This window comes from Thrips palmi, unplaced genomic scaffold (genome assembly GCF_012932325.1).
Source record: "Thrips palmi isolate BJ-2018 unplaced genomic scaffold, TpBJ-2018v1 HiC_scaffold_2, whole genome shotgun sequence".
NCBI classification, from domain to species: domain Eukaryota; kingdom Metazoa; phylum Arthropoda; class Insecta; order Thysanoptera; family Thripidae; genus Thrips; species Thrips palmi.
Genome location: NW_023144629.1, coordinates 2,635,388 through 2,648,433, shown reverse-complemented (window position 1 = coordinate 2,648,433; position 13,046 = coordinate 2,635,388). Strand labels below are relative to the sequence as shown.

The following is a 13,046-nucleotide window of genomic DNA, read 5'->3' as shown; positions in this document are numbered from 1 at the left end:
ACTTGATCGCACTTTTCAGAATATTGAGTCACAATCGTTTATACTTGACTAAGCCTACTCAGCCATACAGAGAATCTGGACTTGCGATCAAGCAAATGTGGCATTGAATTCAAACAGCTGTGATACGATTCCCATTCTAACAAATATGAGATCACTTACATTGAGTCGGAGTTCGGCTTGCTGGGCGTATCAGTCTCTTTTCCCATGCAATTACAATGTTATGGTAGCGCTGTGAAGTTATGGAACAGTGCGTGACAATTCTACAGCTGGTTGCACAAGTGAGGCATCTCAGAGTGTATATGAATTTCCAACATTGATGTGTTCACACTATCTGGTGAGGGTGAGGTAGGTACATATGCATTTGCAACAGAAAGTAGAAGCTGTTTATTAAAAGTAGAGAGCCAAAATAGAATTTGTATCAAATTGGAATGTACCGTGTATGGACAGGTCAAGCAGCGTGTTTATCCAGGAACGCAGCGCAGGACCTCATGCACTGTTGGTAGCACTTCTCGAACCCAGCATCACCATCGTCCTGCAATGATGAATTATTGGTTATTGGAAGTGTAACTGTATGAACTGCAGTTATGTGAGAGGACAATGCATACTTACATAGTAGGGGTCACGAATAATTCTATCATTTTCTGGATCAAAAGAACCAAGTAGAAGCAATTCAGCCTTTGAACTTTTGGGTGCTTTATGTTGAAGAGCAGACATATTTTCATCATCCATACCAAAGATATAATCAAACTTTTCAAAATCTCCTTTGGTTATCTGCATGGAAAGAAATACACTCATGAGGCAACATCATCACTATGGAACTAAGTTACAGACACGGAGAATGGCTCTTACTTGTCGAGCCCTATTATTGTAAGGGACTTTGTGCTTTTTCAAAGTCGAGAGAGCTCTCGGGTCGGGTGAGTTTCCTACATGCCAAGATCCTAAAGCTGCGCTGTCAACACTCCAGGTTTCGTCGAGGCCCCTCTCCTTGATCAATTTAGCAAACACTGCCTCAGCTATAGGTGAGCGGCAAATATTGCCTACAAACAAAGAACAAAACAATTTGTACAGTGTCTAATTTCAGACATTTAAACATAATATCAGAGACACAGCATAATTTTTTTCGCTATTAAGCAGCCTGTATTGATTTAATTTCATCAGTCACAACAAAAAGTAGAGGTCGCTGTTTAAAAAGTGAAACACCGTATGTTGAAATTTGTTAATAGTGAAGCGTATTTTAAAATTTAAAACTTTATTCAAAGCAACTCAGTTCAAAAATGCAGCCAACAAAGTTCACTCGAAACTGAGGACACTTAATAACCTAAAATGCTCAGCAGCTTGACATATATACACGTTATTACCGAGGCAAATGCACAGTATCTTCTTCTCGGACATTAGATTGTCGTCAATCGCGGGTCCTTTTTACAGGTAAAAATACCGTCAATCTATGACAACTGATTACACGTGTTCTGCTGCTTGATAAAAACTGGGCATTCACAAAATAAAAGATACCTTTCTAGCAGACGACACATCTCTCACACTACGCCTGCAGTATGAAAAGTTCAACATGAGGCACGAGGGAGGCGGCTCTAGGCGAGGCTAGCGACGCAAAGCTGAGAAATCCACAAAGCAAAGCAGAACAAGCAGAAGCAAACAGCCCTCAAAGCAAAACGAGTTAAATTTGCGTGCTAGACACTTCAATTCCAATCTTACGTGTATTTAATTCATGATTAGCTTGCTAAGTTCTAGCCTTTCCCCATAAAAATTTGCTTTTGTCCATTATGTTGAGGGAGAGAAAAAGGAAATAATCAAACAAATACTGAAAAAATGTTTTCCTCGTAAAACCAACAGGCTCCTATTTTTGCCATGCGGAGGCCGATAGAGAACCCCAATGGAAGTCTTGATTTCACCCCCGGGAACGCGGGTGACGACAGGTTGACAGGGTGGTGCGTGTCGTTGTTGACGGTGACGCCCTGGAGCTGACAGAGGACATGTGTCCTTTACCCCCACTACTCGCCGAAATCATAACAGCAGACCGATTCCGAGAACCGATGTCGTCGCTCTGTCTCTCTCGCACCTATAGGGGAAGCCCCACGAGTGCGAGAGAGACAGAGCGACGAAAACGAATCAGTCAGCAGGGGTTGGTGGCATCGAGAGGCATCCCGAGAGGAGGCGCCCGGCGCGTGCGGGGGCGTGCGAGGGGAGGGGAGAGGGGGGTTGCAGGGCGAGGGGGAGGGGAGGGGCAGGCCGCCGCGTAGCCGCGTCCAGGCGCCGAGGGACGCCCTGGGCTGCCCGGGCCCGGGGACCGGTCCCGGTGGCGAGACGGTCCGAGGTGGCGGCCAGTCACGTCCCGCGCCGTGTCCAGGATAGCCCCTCGCTTCGCCCTCGCCAGCGCCCTTCCGCCAGCCTCGCCGAGGTTCGCCGCCGCCATGCCCGCCCCCGCGTCCGAGGCCGGCAGCCTCATCATGACCTACCTGATCCTCATCTTCCTGCTCGTCGCCCTCTGGGTCCTCTACGCGGGCCTGCTCTGAACGCGACGTGGCGCCAAGGCCAAGGTACCGAAGGTACGCCCCGGCAAGGCCTTCCAGTCGTACGGAAGTCGCTCTGTCTCCCTCGCACCCATAGGGGACGCTGGCAGAATTGTTCAAAACGGTCGAAAATGCCTTTGAAAACTCGTGTTTTAGGCCGACTTTAAGCAGCAACTGCGTCTGATCAGAAGCGGTATTTCGTCCTCCCTCAGCGGGCATTTGGTCTTTGGACCTTCCTTTAGCATGCCTTTGTTACGGAGTGCGATTATCGGCCTTAGTTTCGGAGCAGTATTGTCTCAAAGTGGATCAAAATGGCATTCAAAGGCATTTTTGACTGTTTTCATCAACTTTGAGACAATACTGCTCCGAAACTAAGGCCGATAATCGCACTCCGTAACAAAGGCATGTTAAAGGAAGGTCCAAAGACCAAATGCCCGTTGAGGGAGGATGAAATACCGCCTCGGATCAGACGCAAAGGCTGCTTAAAGTCGGCCCAAAACACGATTTTTCAAAGACATTTGTGACCGTTTTGATCAACTTTACGGCAATACTGCTCCCAAACTAAGGCAGATAATCACACTCCGTAACAAAGGCATGCTAAAGGAGGGGTCGCGTGGGGTCGCGAAATTTTTCCTGGGGGTCGCGGAAATTTTTTGTTGCAAATTTGGGGTCGCGAACCGAAAAAGGTTGGGAACAGCTGACTTAAGGTCAGACGGAACCATTCGACGAGCAGCCTGGGTTGCCTACCGGCACCTCGCTCGGGGCGAGGCACTGTAACCTCGCCCCAGGCAATGCCAACGGACTGCTCGAGCTTCGCGCTTCGCCCCGCACTCGAAAAGCACTCAGAATAGAACATCATAGGGAATACGCCATCCGATGCCGGCCGAGGCCGTCTTCAAGGAGAAGCCTCTCCTGTGAGGTCGGTCTGTCTGTCTGTCTGTCTGTCTGTCTGAGTGTTCCTGCCACTCCTGTCTGTCCGCCTGCCTGTCTGCATCATGACAAGCATGACAATCCGCCGACAAATTGATAGAGTAGCTTAATCAAAAACGCGTGTTGGCGCCCGAGTCCCGAGCCCCCTGGCTCTGGCTGCCCCTCGCCGACATGAGCGATCCCATTGAGGTGGACAGTGGGGTGGGGTGGGGGTGCGGCTCAGCACGCTAGAGTAGCCGCCGAGCCGCGGCGTGTAAAAGGGGTGGGGAGGCGGAGGGGGCGAGGGCCGTTTAAACACATCCGCACAATGGCGGGGTGGCCGTTTTGAATGGACCTGAAAACAACGCGCGGAAAAAGGGGGGGTGCCTGTTGGCCTGCACACTGATTCCGACCACCGCGCTCAACGCTCCGTCTCTCTCGCACTCGTGGGGCGTGCCGGGGAGGTGCGAGAGAGACAGAGCGACAGGAATCAGTGCGCCGTTCCCCGCTGTACGGCGGCGCGCCTGCTGGGGCTTCCCTGGCAGGCCGCCCGGTAGCAAGCGAAGCAAGCCGAGCGGACGCCAGGGCGAACCGCATCGGATAAAGCAACAGCCGAAAAACGCGCCGCGGAACCACACAGGCCGCCCAGGTCGCGTAGAGAGGCTCAAGATGACAGATGGCCACGGCCAGGAGCGCTTGGCGGGCCGCGGGCGATCTTGTTGCCGATTTCTGAATGGGACCAGCTGACTGATTCCGAGGGCCGCTTTCGTCGCTCTGTCTCTCTCGCCCTCGTGGGGCGCCCCTTGCAGGTGCGAGAGAGACAGAGCGACGAAAGCGACTTTCGGAATGAGTCCCATGCGGCGCGCCCCGTCGGCCAACGGGGAGGATTTTATTGGGGGAAGGACGTGGTTGTGCGCTGAGTCGGCACGCGACGCTGATTTAACAGAGTAGTTCGGTTTTGAAAGCGGTTCTCTTCGACTTGATTTTAACAGTGGGAGCATTTTGAAACAGGAAAACGGTGTTTTCTCACTTCGACGGCGAGCGACCCGCGCGATGGGGGTCTCGGAGTGCCGCGACTCGACAGCGATCGACGCGAATTATAAATAAGCGTCGCCACGTAAAAATATCCCAAGAATCCTCAGCAAAATAAGAAGCCCTCCCCCCTCTTCCGCGCGCACACACACACACACACACACGTGTTAATGTGTGTATGAGAGAGTGAGGGTGTGTGAGTGGTGTGTGTACGTGGGAGTGAGAGGGCCGACCGCGCGGCAAAACACGCTTTGCGAGTGCCGCGGTCCCGCGGTCCCGCCCCTTGCTTGTCCGTCAGGGCGGGCTTTATAAGCAGCCCGCAAGCTGCCAAAAAGTACACTTTTCTCGAGCGGAAAAATTCCTCCGCTCCGCCAGCCCTCTGCCACAGTGGGCTAGAAGACCGGCGCAGCCGGCCAAAATTCTTTGACGCGTTTTGAGCTCCAGAGTCGCTAAGTGGGACTAGAACCGAACGTGTGACCCCACCAATGGATTGCTCTCCGAACGAGGAATCTATTGGTGGGGCCACACGTTCCGCTCGAGACCCATGTAGCGACACTGGAGCTCTAAACGCGTCTAGAATTGTGGCCACCTGCACCGGTCTTCTGGCCCACTGTGCCCTGTCACCTGACTCCATCGCAGAGCCCCCGCCGAACACTTAAGTCCGCGCTCCCAAATTAGAGGTTCTGTTAGTTTTGTTGATGGAAGGGAGGGGGCGTACAGTGTACCGGGGCCCTTCAGTGCACCGCCCCGGCGCGAGGCAGCCCGACAACGTCCCTCTGATTGCTGCAAAACGGCGTGGCGCGTGGCGTCCGCCGCGTCCGCCGCGTCCGCGAGGCGTTCAAGTAGGGCGTGTGGCCGATGGGCGCGCTGGCGGCGTCTATTTAAAGACGTCCCTCCGCGGGCTCGGTCCGAACGGAGCACCGCGTCGCTCTGTCTCCCTCGCGCGCTGACGGGGCGCCCCACGAGTGCGAGAGAGACAGAGCGACGGACCGCTGCTGGGACTGTTTGCTGACCAGCTTGACCGCCGAGACGAGGTAGCAGGGCAGGGATGCGGCGTGGCAGGTTGGAAGGCCGTCGCCGCCCGGCACTACGGCCCCGTCGAGTCCCAGCAAACTGATTCCGAGAGTCGTTCTCGTCGCGCTGTCTCTCTCGCACTCATGGGGCGTCCCCTGTAGGTGCGAGAGCGACAGAGCGACGAAAACGACTCTCGGAATCAGTCTGCTGGGGCTAGGATCCACCTAGCAAATGCCAAACGCAAGTACGCAAACTGCTCTCATAAATCTCCCCTCCCCTCCCCCGGCCCTGGCCATGCCCTGGCCGCGCGCTTTTGGCCGCTCCACCATTGGATTCCGCACCGCTAGTGCCGGCCGGGTGCCCACCCGCCCTCTGACGAGATGCCTCTACGCCGGCCAGCCCGATTCCGAAAGTGCTACGTCGTTCCACCCAACCCTCTCGCGCCGGCAACCCCACCGGGACCGGGACGCCATGTCTTGGCCTTGTCAACGCGTGGTGCATTGTCCGACCGGTCACCGGCGAGCCAGAGGCCTTTAGCGCCTTGCAGTACTTGCAGTGGGGGGATGTACTCCTTCACCCTGACTGGCCATACTGTGAGTGGGAGTCGTAGCCGCTTGAGGTTCTTCTCCGCCGGGATAAAGTGTCACCTTAGTAAGGACGGCCATGTCTCGTTTTGCAGTGCAGGCGGGCATGTGTCGGGCCCGAAATGGCATATGATCATGTGTGGTCTAGCCCTTAATGGTAATGGTAATGAGGGGATAGGCCGCCCGGCGCGCAGGCGTGTGCGGCGGTACGGCCTACTCTCCGCGTTGCAGGCGCTTCGGCTCGCCCTAGCGGACGGGACTCGCAACAAAGCCAAGCCGCCCCGCCTGGCCCCGCCCCAGCTGGCTCACACGGTGGACCAGAAGACCGGTGCAGGCGGTCAAACTCACAGACGCGTTCAGAGCTCCACGGTTGCTGAATGGGGCTCGGACCGAACGTGTGACCCGATCAATGGATTCCTCGTTCTGAGAGCAATTTATTGGTGGGGTCACGCGCTCGGTTGGAGCAGGCGCGGATACAGGGGGAGAGGGGGGTAATGGGGTTTTTGCCCCCCCCTAGATAGCTGCCTGAAAGGTAGGCAAAAAGTGCCACTTTGCCCCTGTAAGTTGGCAAAAAGTGTCCCCCCCTAGGCCACCCCTGGATCCGCCACTGGGTTAGAATCCCATTAGCGACTGTGGAGCTCAAAACCATCAAAACGCGTCTGAAGTTTTGGCAGCCGGTCTTCTGGCCCACTGTGCGGTCCCACCAGCCTTGGTGCTTGTGTCAGCAGCGTTCCCGAAACTCTTTGTTTCTGCTCCATTCCAGATGCCAGCAATCAGCTCTGGGGAAGGGCAAGGGCCCACTCAAGCCGACGCCTACACTGCCGAGGACACTCCCACGGGTCCGCACATCCACATCCCGAACCTACCTCAAAGGGGATGCCAGCGAGATCTCCCGACAAACTACTTAATTTATGAACTTGGAAGCATTTCAAAGGAGTAATTGTAATGGGCTGCTCCTGTGAAGAAGCTGGAGTGAAAATGTCTCTGATGAAATCAGGGAAGTGTGTACTGCTTTAATATATTTTGTAAAGAAAATTAGTAAATAAATGATTTTAAGCAATGCCAAGATCCTTGTATGATGGTGTCCTGCTTATTTCAAGGGAGGGAGGCACAATTGGACAAAAACACGTCATACAATCAGTCATTTTATTCTTCTTAGTGATACATAAGAGAAACAATATTTAGTCTTCTAGGTAAGTATAAACCACCATACCGTAAAAAAACGAACTTAAAACCAGAAAACTATGTAATAAACTAAAAACTTCACCATTGTTTCAGTAACATGATAGTTAGTATAATTGATTGATAGTTTAAGAGAAAAACTAAATGAAAATAAGATTCCAGACACATAAACCTAGTCAGTCAAAAAATCTAAAATGCTGAACAAGATTTCAACATCAATTAGTCAAGAGCATTTTTTATCTCTGGAATATCGAGAGTGCAGGACCCATCTTCTTTTTTAACAACAGTTGCCTCAACTATCCACTCATCTTTGAACATCGACTGAACCTTGGCTCTGTGGGATTCCTTTAGTTCAAAAGGTTCTGCAAACAAAAGTTAAAATGAAACAAAAGTAAAGGTATTGGAACAGCCACATTAGGAGCAACATGCAAAATCTGTACCTGCCAACACGCATGGGGACGATAAAGCTGGATATTTCAGAAACTCTTCAGTGAAAGGGCGGAAATTGGGGAATGGGATTATATCACTATTCCCATACTCCAAGAACAATATGTTAAATTTGTCATCGCCTGCGGGCTCAAGGCAAACAGCTCGATACCAGGCATCATCTAAGAAAAGAACACAAAAGTAAACTATAATTAGAAAATAAGATATTAAATTAAGAGTTCAAGAAGTGAAATGTGACATGCTTACCTGACCACTTTGCAATACATAATTCGTTTGCTTGCGGTCGGAAGGGCTGAGCATTTACAGCATAGGCTTCAAGCTTTGGACCCAATTCTGCGGCTAACTCAATGGCTTCCATATCAACAGGACAGGCCATGAAGAAGCCGAAATCTTTGTGAAAGTGGTTGAGCAGGACCGGACACTTAGTGCCCACAGCTGGGAATTCCACATACTTCACTTCCGAAAGAGAGAAGAAACCTAAAACATACAAAACATCATAAACTTCAGAGCTCGTACTTTAGGCTGAGCATGCTACAGAGGTAGCTGTACTATACTAACGCTGAGCCGGAGCAGTAACGACTTGAGCAGGGGCAGCTACAACCGGGGCTGGAGCCGGAGCCACTTCAACCGGAGCAGCTGCTACCGGGGCTGGAGACGGGGCGACTTCAACCGGGGCAGCTACAACCGGAGCTGGGGCCGGGGTGGCTACAACCGGGACTGGAGCCGGGGTGGCTACAACTGGGGCTGGAGCCGGAGCGACCACAACCGGGGAAGGGGCAGGTACTGGCGCCGCGACGACTGGAGGAGTGGGCTCAGCTTGAAGCGGAGCCGGAGCAGGTACGGGCTCGGATGCCACGGGGGCAGGAGCGGGCACAACTGGAGGTAAATATACAACTGGGACTGGGGTAGGGGCAGCAACCACTGGGATTGGGATGGGGGCGGGTGCAGCAGCAGCAGCAGCAGCAGCAGCCACAACTGGAGCAGATGGTGGTGTTGTTGCTGTTGATGGGGAGCTCGACAGCTTGCCCATGGCTTTCAGCACTTTGACGTTAACACTGTCTCCGTTCTTCTCATATAATGTCACACCTGCAGCGGCATCACCTTCAAACTCCTACACAAAATAATTAAAGATGACTTAGCATCATGATAGCTACAGAAGGTTGCAGAGGACAAAATAATGCAAGGCTAAGATGCATACCACTGTGAGAAATGACTCGTCACAAAAGTAAGAATTTAAAATAGTAAGGGCTGCGTTAGAAAACGCACCAGTCACATCCTTGAGGACAACTTTCACAGCCATGCAGGGAACCTGAGAAAAGCATAAGAATTTTTTCAACCATGGTGCAGTTGATTTTTAAAAACATATTACCTACTGGAGCATTAAACTTACCTCAGCTAACCCCTTGGTTAAAGGAATCATGGCACCATTCGACACACCGGATTCTGAATTTCCAAAATCCACAAAATGAACTACGTACACGCCATCACGTATTCTACTCTCAACCACAGCTCTGAAAGAAGCAGATAACATCACCGAAACGCTAAGACAAATTTAATAAGCATGAAAAAATACTGAACAAAATAACAAACCTGTAGAAATTTTTATCAGCACTATATTTGGCTCCTAAAAATTCATGTTTTTTGGGCCCCCTTTGAAGACTCTGAACTAAGGAACAGAGAACATGGAGTCAGTGTTAGTAATAATAATAATTAATTTGACAATAAATTTAATTTAACAAAACCAACCTAAACCACCTTGGGCTTTCAGCTCATTTGTCACCATGACTAATTGATTCAAATCCCTTGTTGACTGCAAATAAATGCAATCCTCGCCTACATGCGAGATTAACACTTCGCTGCCACTAATTAGGCTGACAGATTTTGGTTTACAGAACTTTTCTTCAGGCACATCTGATGAAACTGCAGGTACACTTGGACTTTCAGCTTTAGGAGAGTTAAGTTTCAAATTCTTCAGTAAGTTAGCAGCAGTGTTGGATGATTTGATGGGGCTCACAGTTCCTGAAGCAGAGTCTTGCTGAACGGCAGAACTTTCTGGCATGCTTCTGGGGCTTCTCACATTTTCATTCATGGACGATTTGGAAGTGGAAGCAGCAGCATTGGGACTCCTATCAGAATCATCACTTCTATTTCTGGCAAAGTTCCTTCCTTGGCTGGCCCCAGAAGCAGCAGCATTGGGACTCCTATCAGAATCATCACTTCTATTTCTAGCAAAGTTCCTTCCTTGGCTGGCCCCAAAGCCTCGACCTTGACGAACATCTTGCCTCATTCCATCACCTCTTCTTTCATCTCTCTGTTCAGGTCGAAAAGATGCGCCAGATGACCCCCTATCAGACATACGTTGGTCGAATCGTCGCTCATTGCCACCACTGCGGTTCTGGCTTGAGGATTGAGTGCGTTCATCCTTCTCATCCTTCACACCATTACTTGCTAGTGGCTTCGCCTGTTCTCCAGAAGCTTCAGGGCTACTGCGATTTCTCCCAGTGGCAAACTGCTTACCAATTGGGGAACGTCTACCCTCTCTTGGGCTAACTTGCTGTGGCACTTGACAAGCATTAAATTCAATCCCTGTTACATGGCGCTTGCCCGCAAAGATCAAAGGTGGCCTGTAAAATAGGTAGGATGAAGACCACTGTTCACTTCTAAACATACCAAAGAAATTATTGGAATAAAATAAACATTACTTACAGCCCAGTATTGCATTCAGTCTGATGAGTGGGCCAGTTCTGTGTCTGACATTCCCTCGAACAATAAAAGATGCCACACCTTCCACATACATAGGAGGTCAGCTTCTTACACAAAGAGCAGTTACCTTTGAGTACAGGAACCTGAGAGAGACAGCAATGTTAACGCCATGATCAAAAGTGAGGACACAACAATGTTGAGATACTTACATCTTCCTCAAGAGACTCTCCAGCTACCGGAGGAGGTGGAGAAATAATACTGCGGGAGCCGTCTGTATTAGCCACCACCTTCACATTGGCACTTGGGCCTTGGGCCAGCAAGAATGGTTTGTGTACTTGAACGGGCCTGGAACAAAGTCTTCATTAACACCTCAGAGGCAATACAAATACCCACGCTCTTGGTCAAAAAATAACCAGACCTGGATGGACGGCCAACCGGCAGAGAGGCTCCTGACATCATCATGCCCATAGATGGTCCCATGGGTCCCATCGATCCCATAGGTCCCATGTGGTGTGCTGCACCCATCATGTGGTGCCCATTCATCATTGAGGCTCCCAGCGGCTGAGGATTTGCCGCTTGGATGAAGAATCTCTCAGCTTCAGCAGCACCCCTGCACAACAATGACGAAGAAAATTAGGAGAGGCAAAAGCAAGGGATGCAGGCAAGTAGCATGAGAAGTCGAGACCAACCGAATAGTTGCAAAGAGGACACCAGCACCTCCTGGTTGGATTTCAACATCAATTACGTCAAAATTAGAGAAAAATTCAAATACGTCATCCTGGACAGACAATGAAACACCAGTTAGTAACACAAGCAGGGAAACATAACCCTAGAGAAGAGCAATGTACACGAACTTCAGTGACATCTTCATTCAGGTTGTGGGGAGGTATCCACAAGCACTTCCCACTCCGCTGGCACAAACTGCAAATGAAACAAAAACGACATTACTTTACTGAATCAAAACAAATCGAAAAACACAAGCAGGCGACATAAGCAGGTGCAGGACTTACAAATCTTCGCCACCGGCGTACATGTTGACGCGCCCGACCACACCGAACTGCAGCTGCAAACGAACGAGAAGTGTCACGAGAGGGAAGCGAGCGTCAAAACGGCCAAGCAGAGCCGGAGCCGAACTCTACTCGGGCAGAGCAGGGCAACGCACGCCGAGGGAGGCTCAGGCACGTCGCTCCACGCTCAACAAAGAGGTTAGCCACAGCCAGTGCAGTGGCCAGGAAAAGGAATTCAAGTCGCGATATACTCATACATGATCAGAATGGGTCCAAATCGACAAAATCTATAGCGGATTGCTAGAAAGGAATAGAGAGCCTAGTGATCAAAAGGCGTCCCTTGAAGCTACAGGCACTACGGGCAGACTAGGCTCTAGGCAAGGCCGGGGCTAGCTGCGTTGCCTAGTCTACGTCCCGAATATATATATAAAAAAAATGTGACGGCATCAACGAGACTGGCAACATAATTGGACTGAAAATTCACTACTGCTCACCTCACTCGAGTCAAATGGGTTCTCAGACCGGCTTCCTCTCTCTCGCTTACCTTTCACAAACACACTGCCTTTCACTCTCACCCACTCCAAAAACAACTGACGGCGACGGACGACGGGCTCAACAAATTTGGCATTCCACCCGATGGTGGCGCTGCGCTGCGGCGGGCGAGCGAGGAAACTGGAGACAAAAGACGTCGCGGTGCTTCGGCCCGGCGGCGACATGAAATTCAAAGCGCGGCGGAAAACCTGCGGAAAACCATTACCTGTGGCGGATCCAGAGGCGGGGGGGGGGGGGGGGTGCAAAGCACTTTTGGCTTACTTACAGGGGCAAAGCATGTTTTTTTCTCTACATTGCAGGCGGATATCTCGTGGTCATGGTTGAGGCCCTATGGGCGGGGCAAGAGACCCATCCGTTCCTGCGGCTGCGGAAAATCGGGGTCCTCAGTCCACCTGGGTCACAGAGGAGCGAGATCACTCTCTCGAGAGTGGGGCGGGGGCAGGTCAATGACTGTCCTAATCTTGGTGATGTAATCCGTGTATTCGCTCGCTCAGCCGCACATTTTCGTCATCATGCAGTTCTGGTTCATTCCCGCCGTCACCGCCGTCCAGCCGCCGGATTCCAGAGGACTGGTTTCGTCGCTCTGTCTCCCTCCCTCTCCAAGGGGAAGGCCCACGAGTGCAACGGAGACAGGCCGACGACACTATCAGGCTGCTGGGCTCGTCTCGTCGGCGCGTGGCTGGCAGCCGCTGGCTTGCCCAGGGCTTGCACCGTGTCCGGTGTCATGTGCGCACCAGGCGTCACTTGCAACGCTGCAGACTGAGAGTCGTTGTCGTCCCTCTCGCACTCATGGGGCGTCCCGCACAGGTGCGAGAGAGACGGAACGACGACTCTCGGATCAGTCGCTGCGAGTCGACGCGCTGCTAACCGCGAGGTCGCGACCACTGGAGGGCTTCTCCCGAACAGAAAAGCGAATGAACCGGAAATATGAACAAGTGAACGAACGCAACACGGAGAACGACCGGACTCGCGAAGGGCGGCACGATCTAGCGGAATCGGGCGAATCGTCGAGTGAAGTGAACAGCGGGCTAACTCATTCGTCGCGAGCAAACGGGCGAACCACGGTTAAATGAGTGATCGCGAACATCCAG

General features: G+C 51.7%; 2 protein-coding genes and 1 long non-coding RNA gene across 3 annotated transcripts; 1 reads left to right on the top strand and 2 right to left on the bottom strand.

Annotated features, from left to right (window-relative positions):
• Window positions 1-360: 360 nt before the first annotated feature.
• On the bottom strand, window positions 361-1,543 carry LOC117646907 (low molecular weight phosphotyrosine protein phosphatase 1-like). Its single transcript, XM_034388225.1, has 4 exons — window positions 1,359-1,543; window positions 850-1,037; window positions 610-771; window positions 361-532 (listed from the first exon to the last, which is right to left on the bottom strand). Exons 1-4 carry the CDS (start codon window positions 1,390-1,392, stop codon window positions 449-451), a joined length of 468 nt encoding a protein of 155 aa, XP_034244116.1. The 5' UTR covers window positions 1,393-1,543; the 3' UTR covers window positions 361-448.
• Window positions 1,544-2,354: 811 nt separating this feature from the next.
• Window positions 2,355-7,138, top strand: LOC117646906. The gene is made up of 2 exons (XR_004587812.1): window positions 2,355-2,561; window positions 6,828-7,138. It is a non-coding gene; the product is annotated as an uncharacterized LOC117646906 (long non-coding RNA).
• Window positions 7,139-7,292: 154 nt separating this feature from the next.
• On the bottom strand, window positions 7,293-12,031 carry LOC117646742. Its single transcript, XM_034387897.1, has 15 exons — window positions 11,898-12,031; window positions 11,407-11,459; window positions 11,251-11,317; window positions 11,086-11,174; window positions 10,815-11,006; window positions 10,606-10,741; window positions 10,400-10,539; window positions 9,440-10,317; window positions 9,284-9,359; window positions 9,084-9,204; window positions 8,892-9,002; window positions 8,252-8,804; window positions 7,940-8,170; window positions 7,687-7,854; window positions 7,293-7,608 (listed from the first exon to the last, which is right to left on the bottom strand). The coding sequence occupies exons 2-15, from the start codon at window positions 11,427-11,429 to the stop codon at window positions 7,466-7,468; spliced, it is 2,928 nt and encodes a 975-aa protein (XP_034243788.1). The 5' UTR covers window positions 11,430-11,459; window positions 11,898-12,031; the 3' UTR covers window positions 7,293-7,465.
• Between the last annotated feature and the right edge of the window lie 1,015 nt (window positions 12,032-13,046).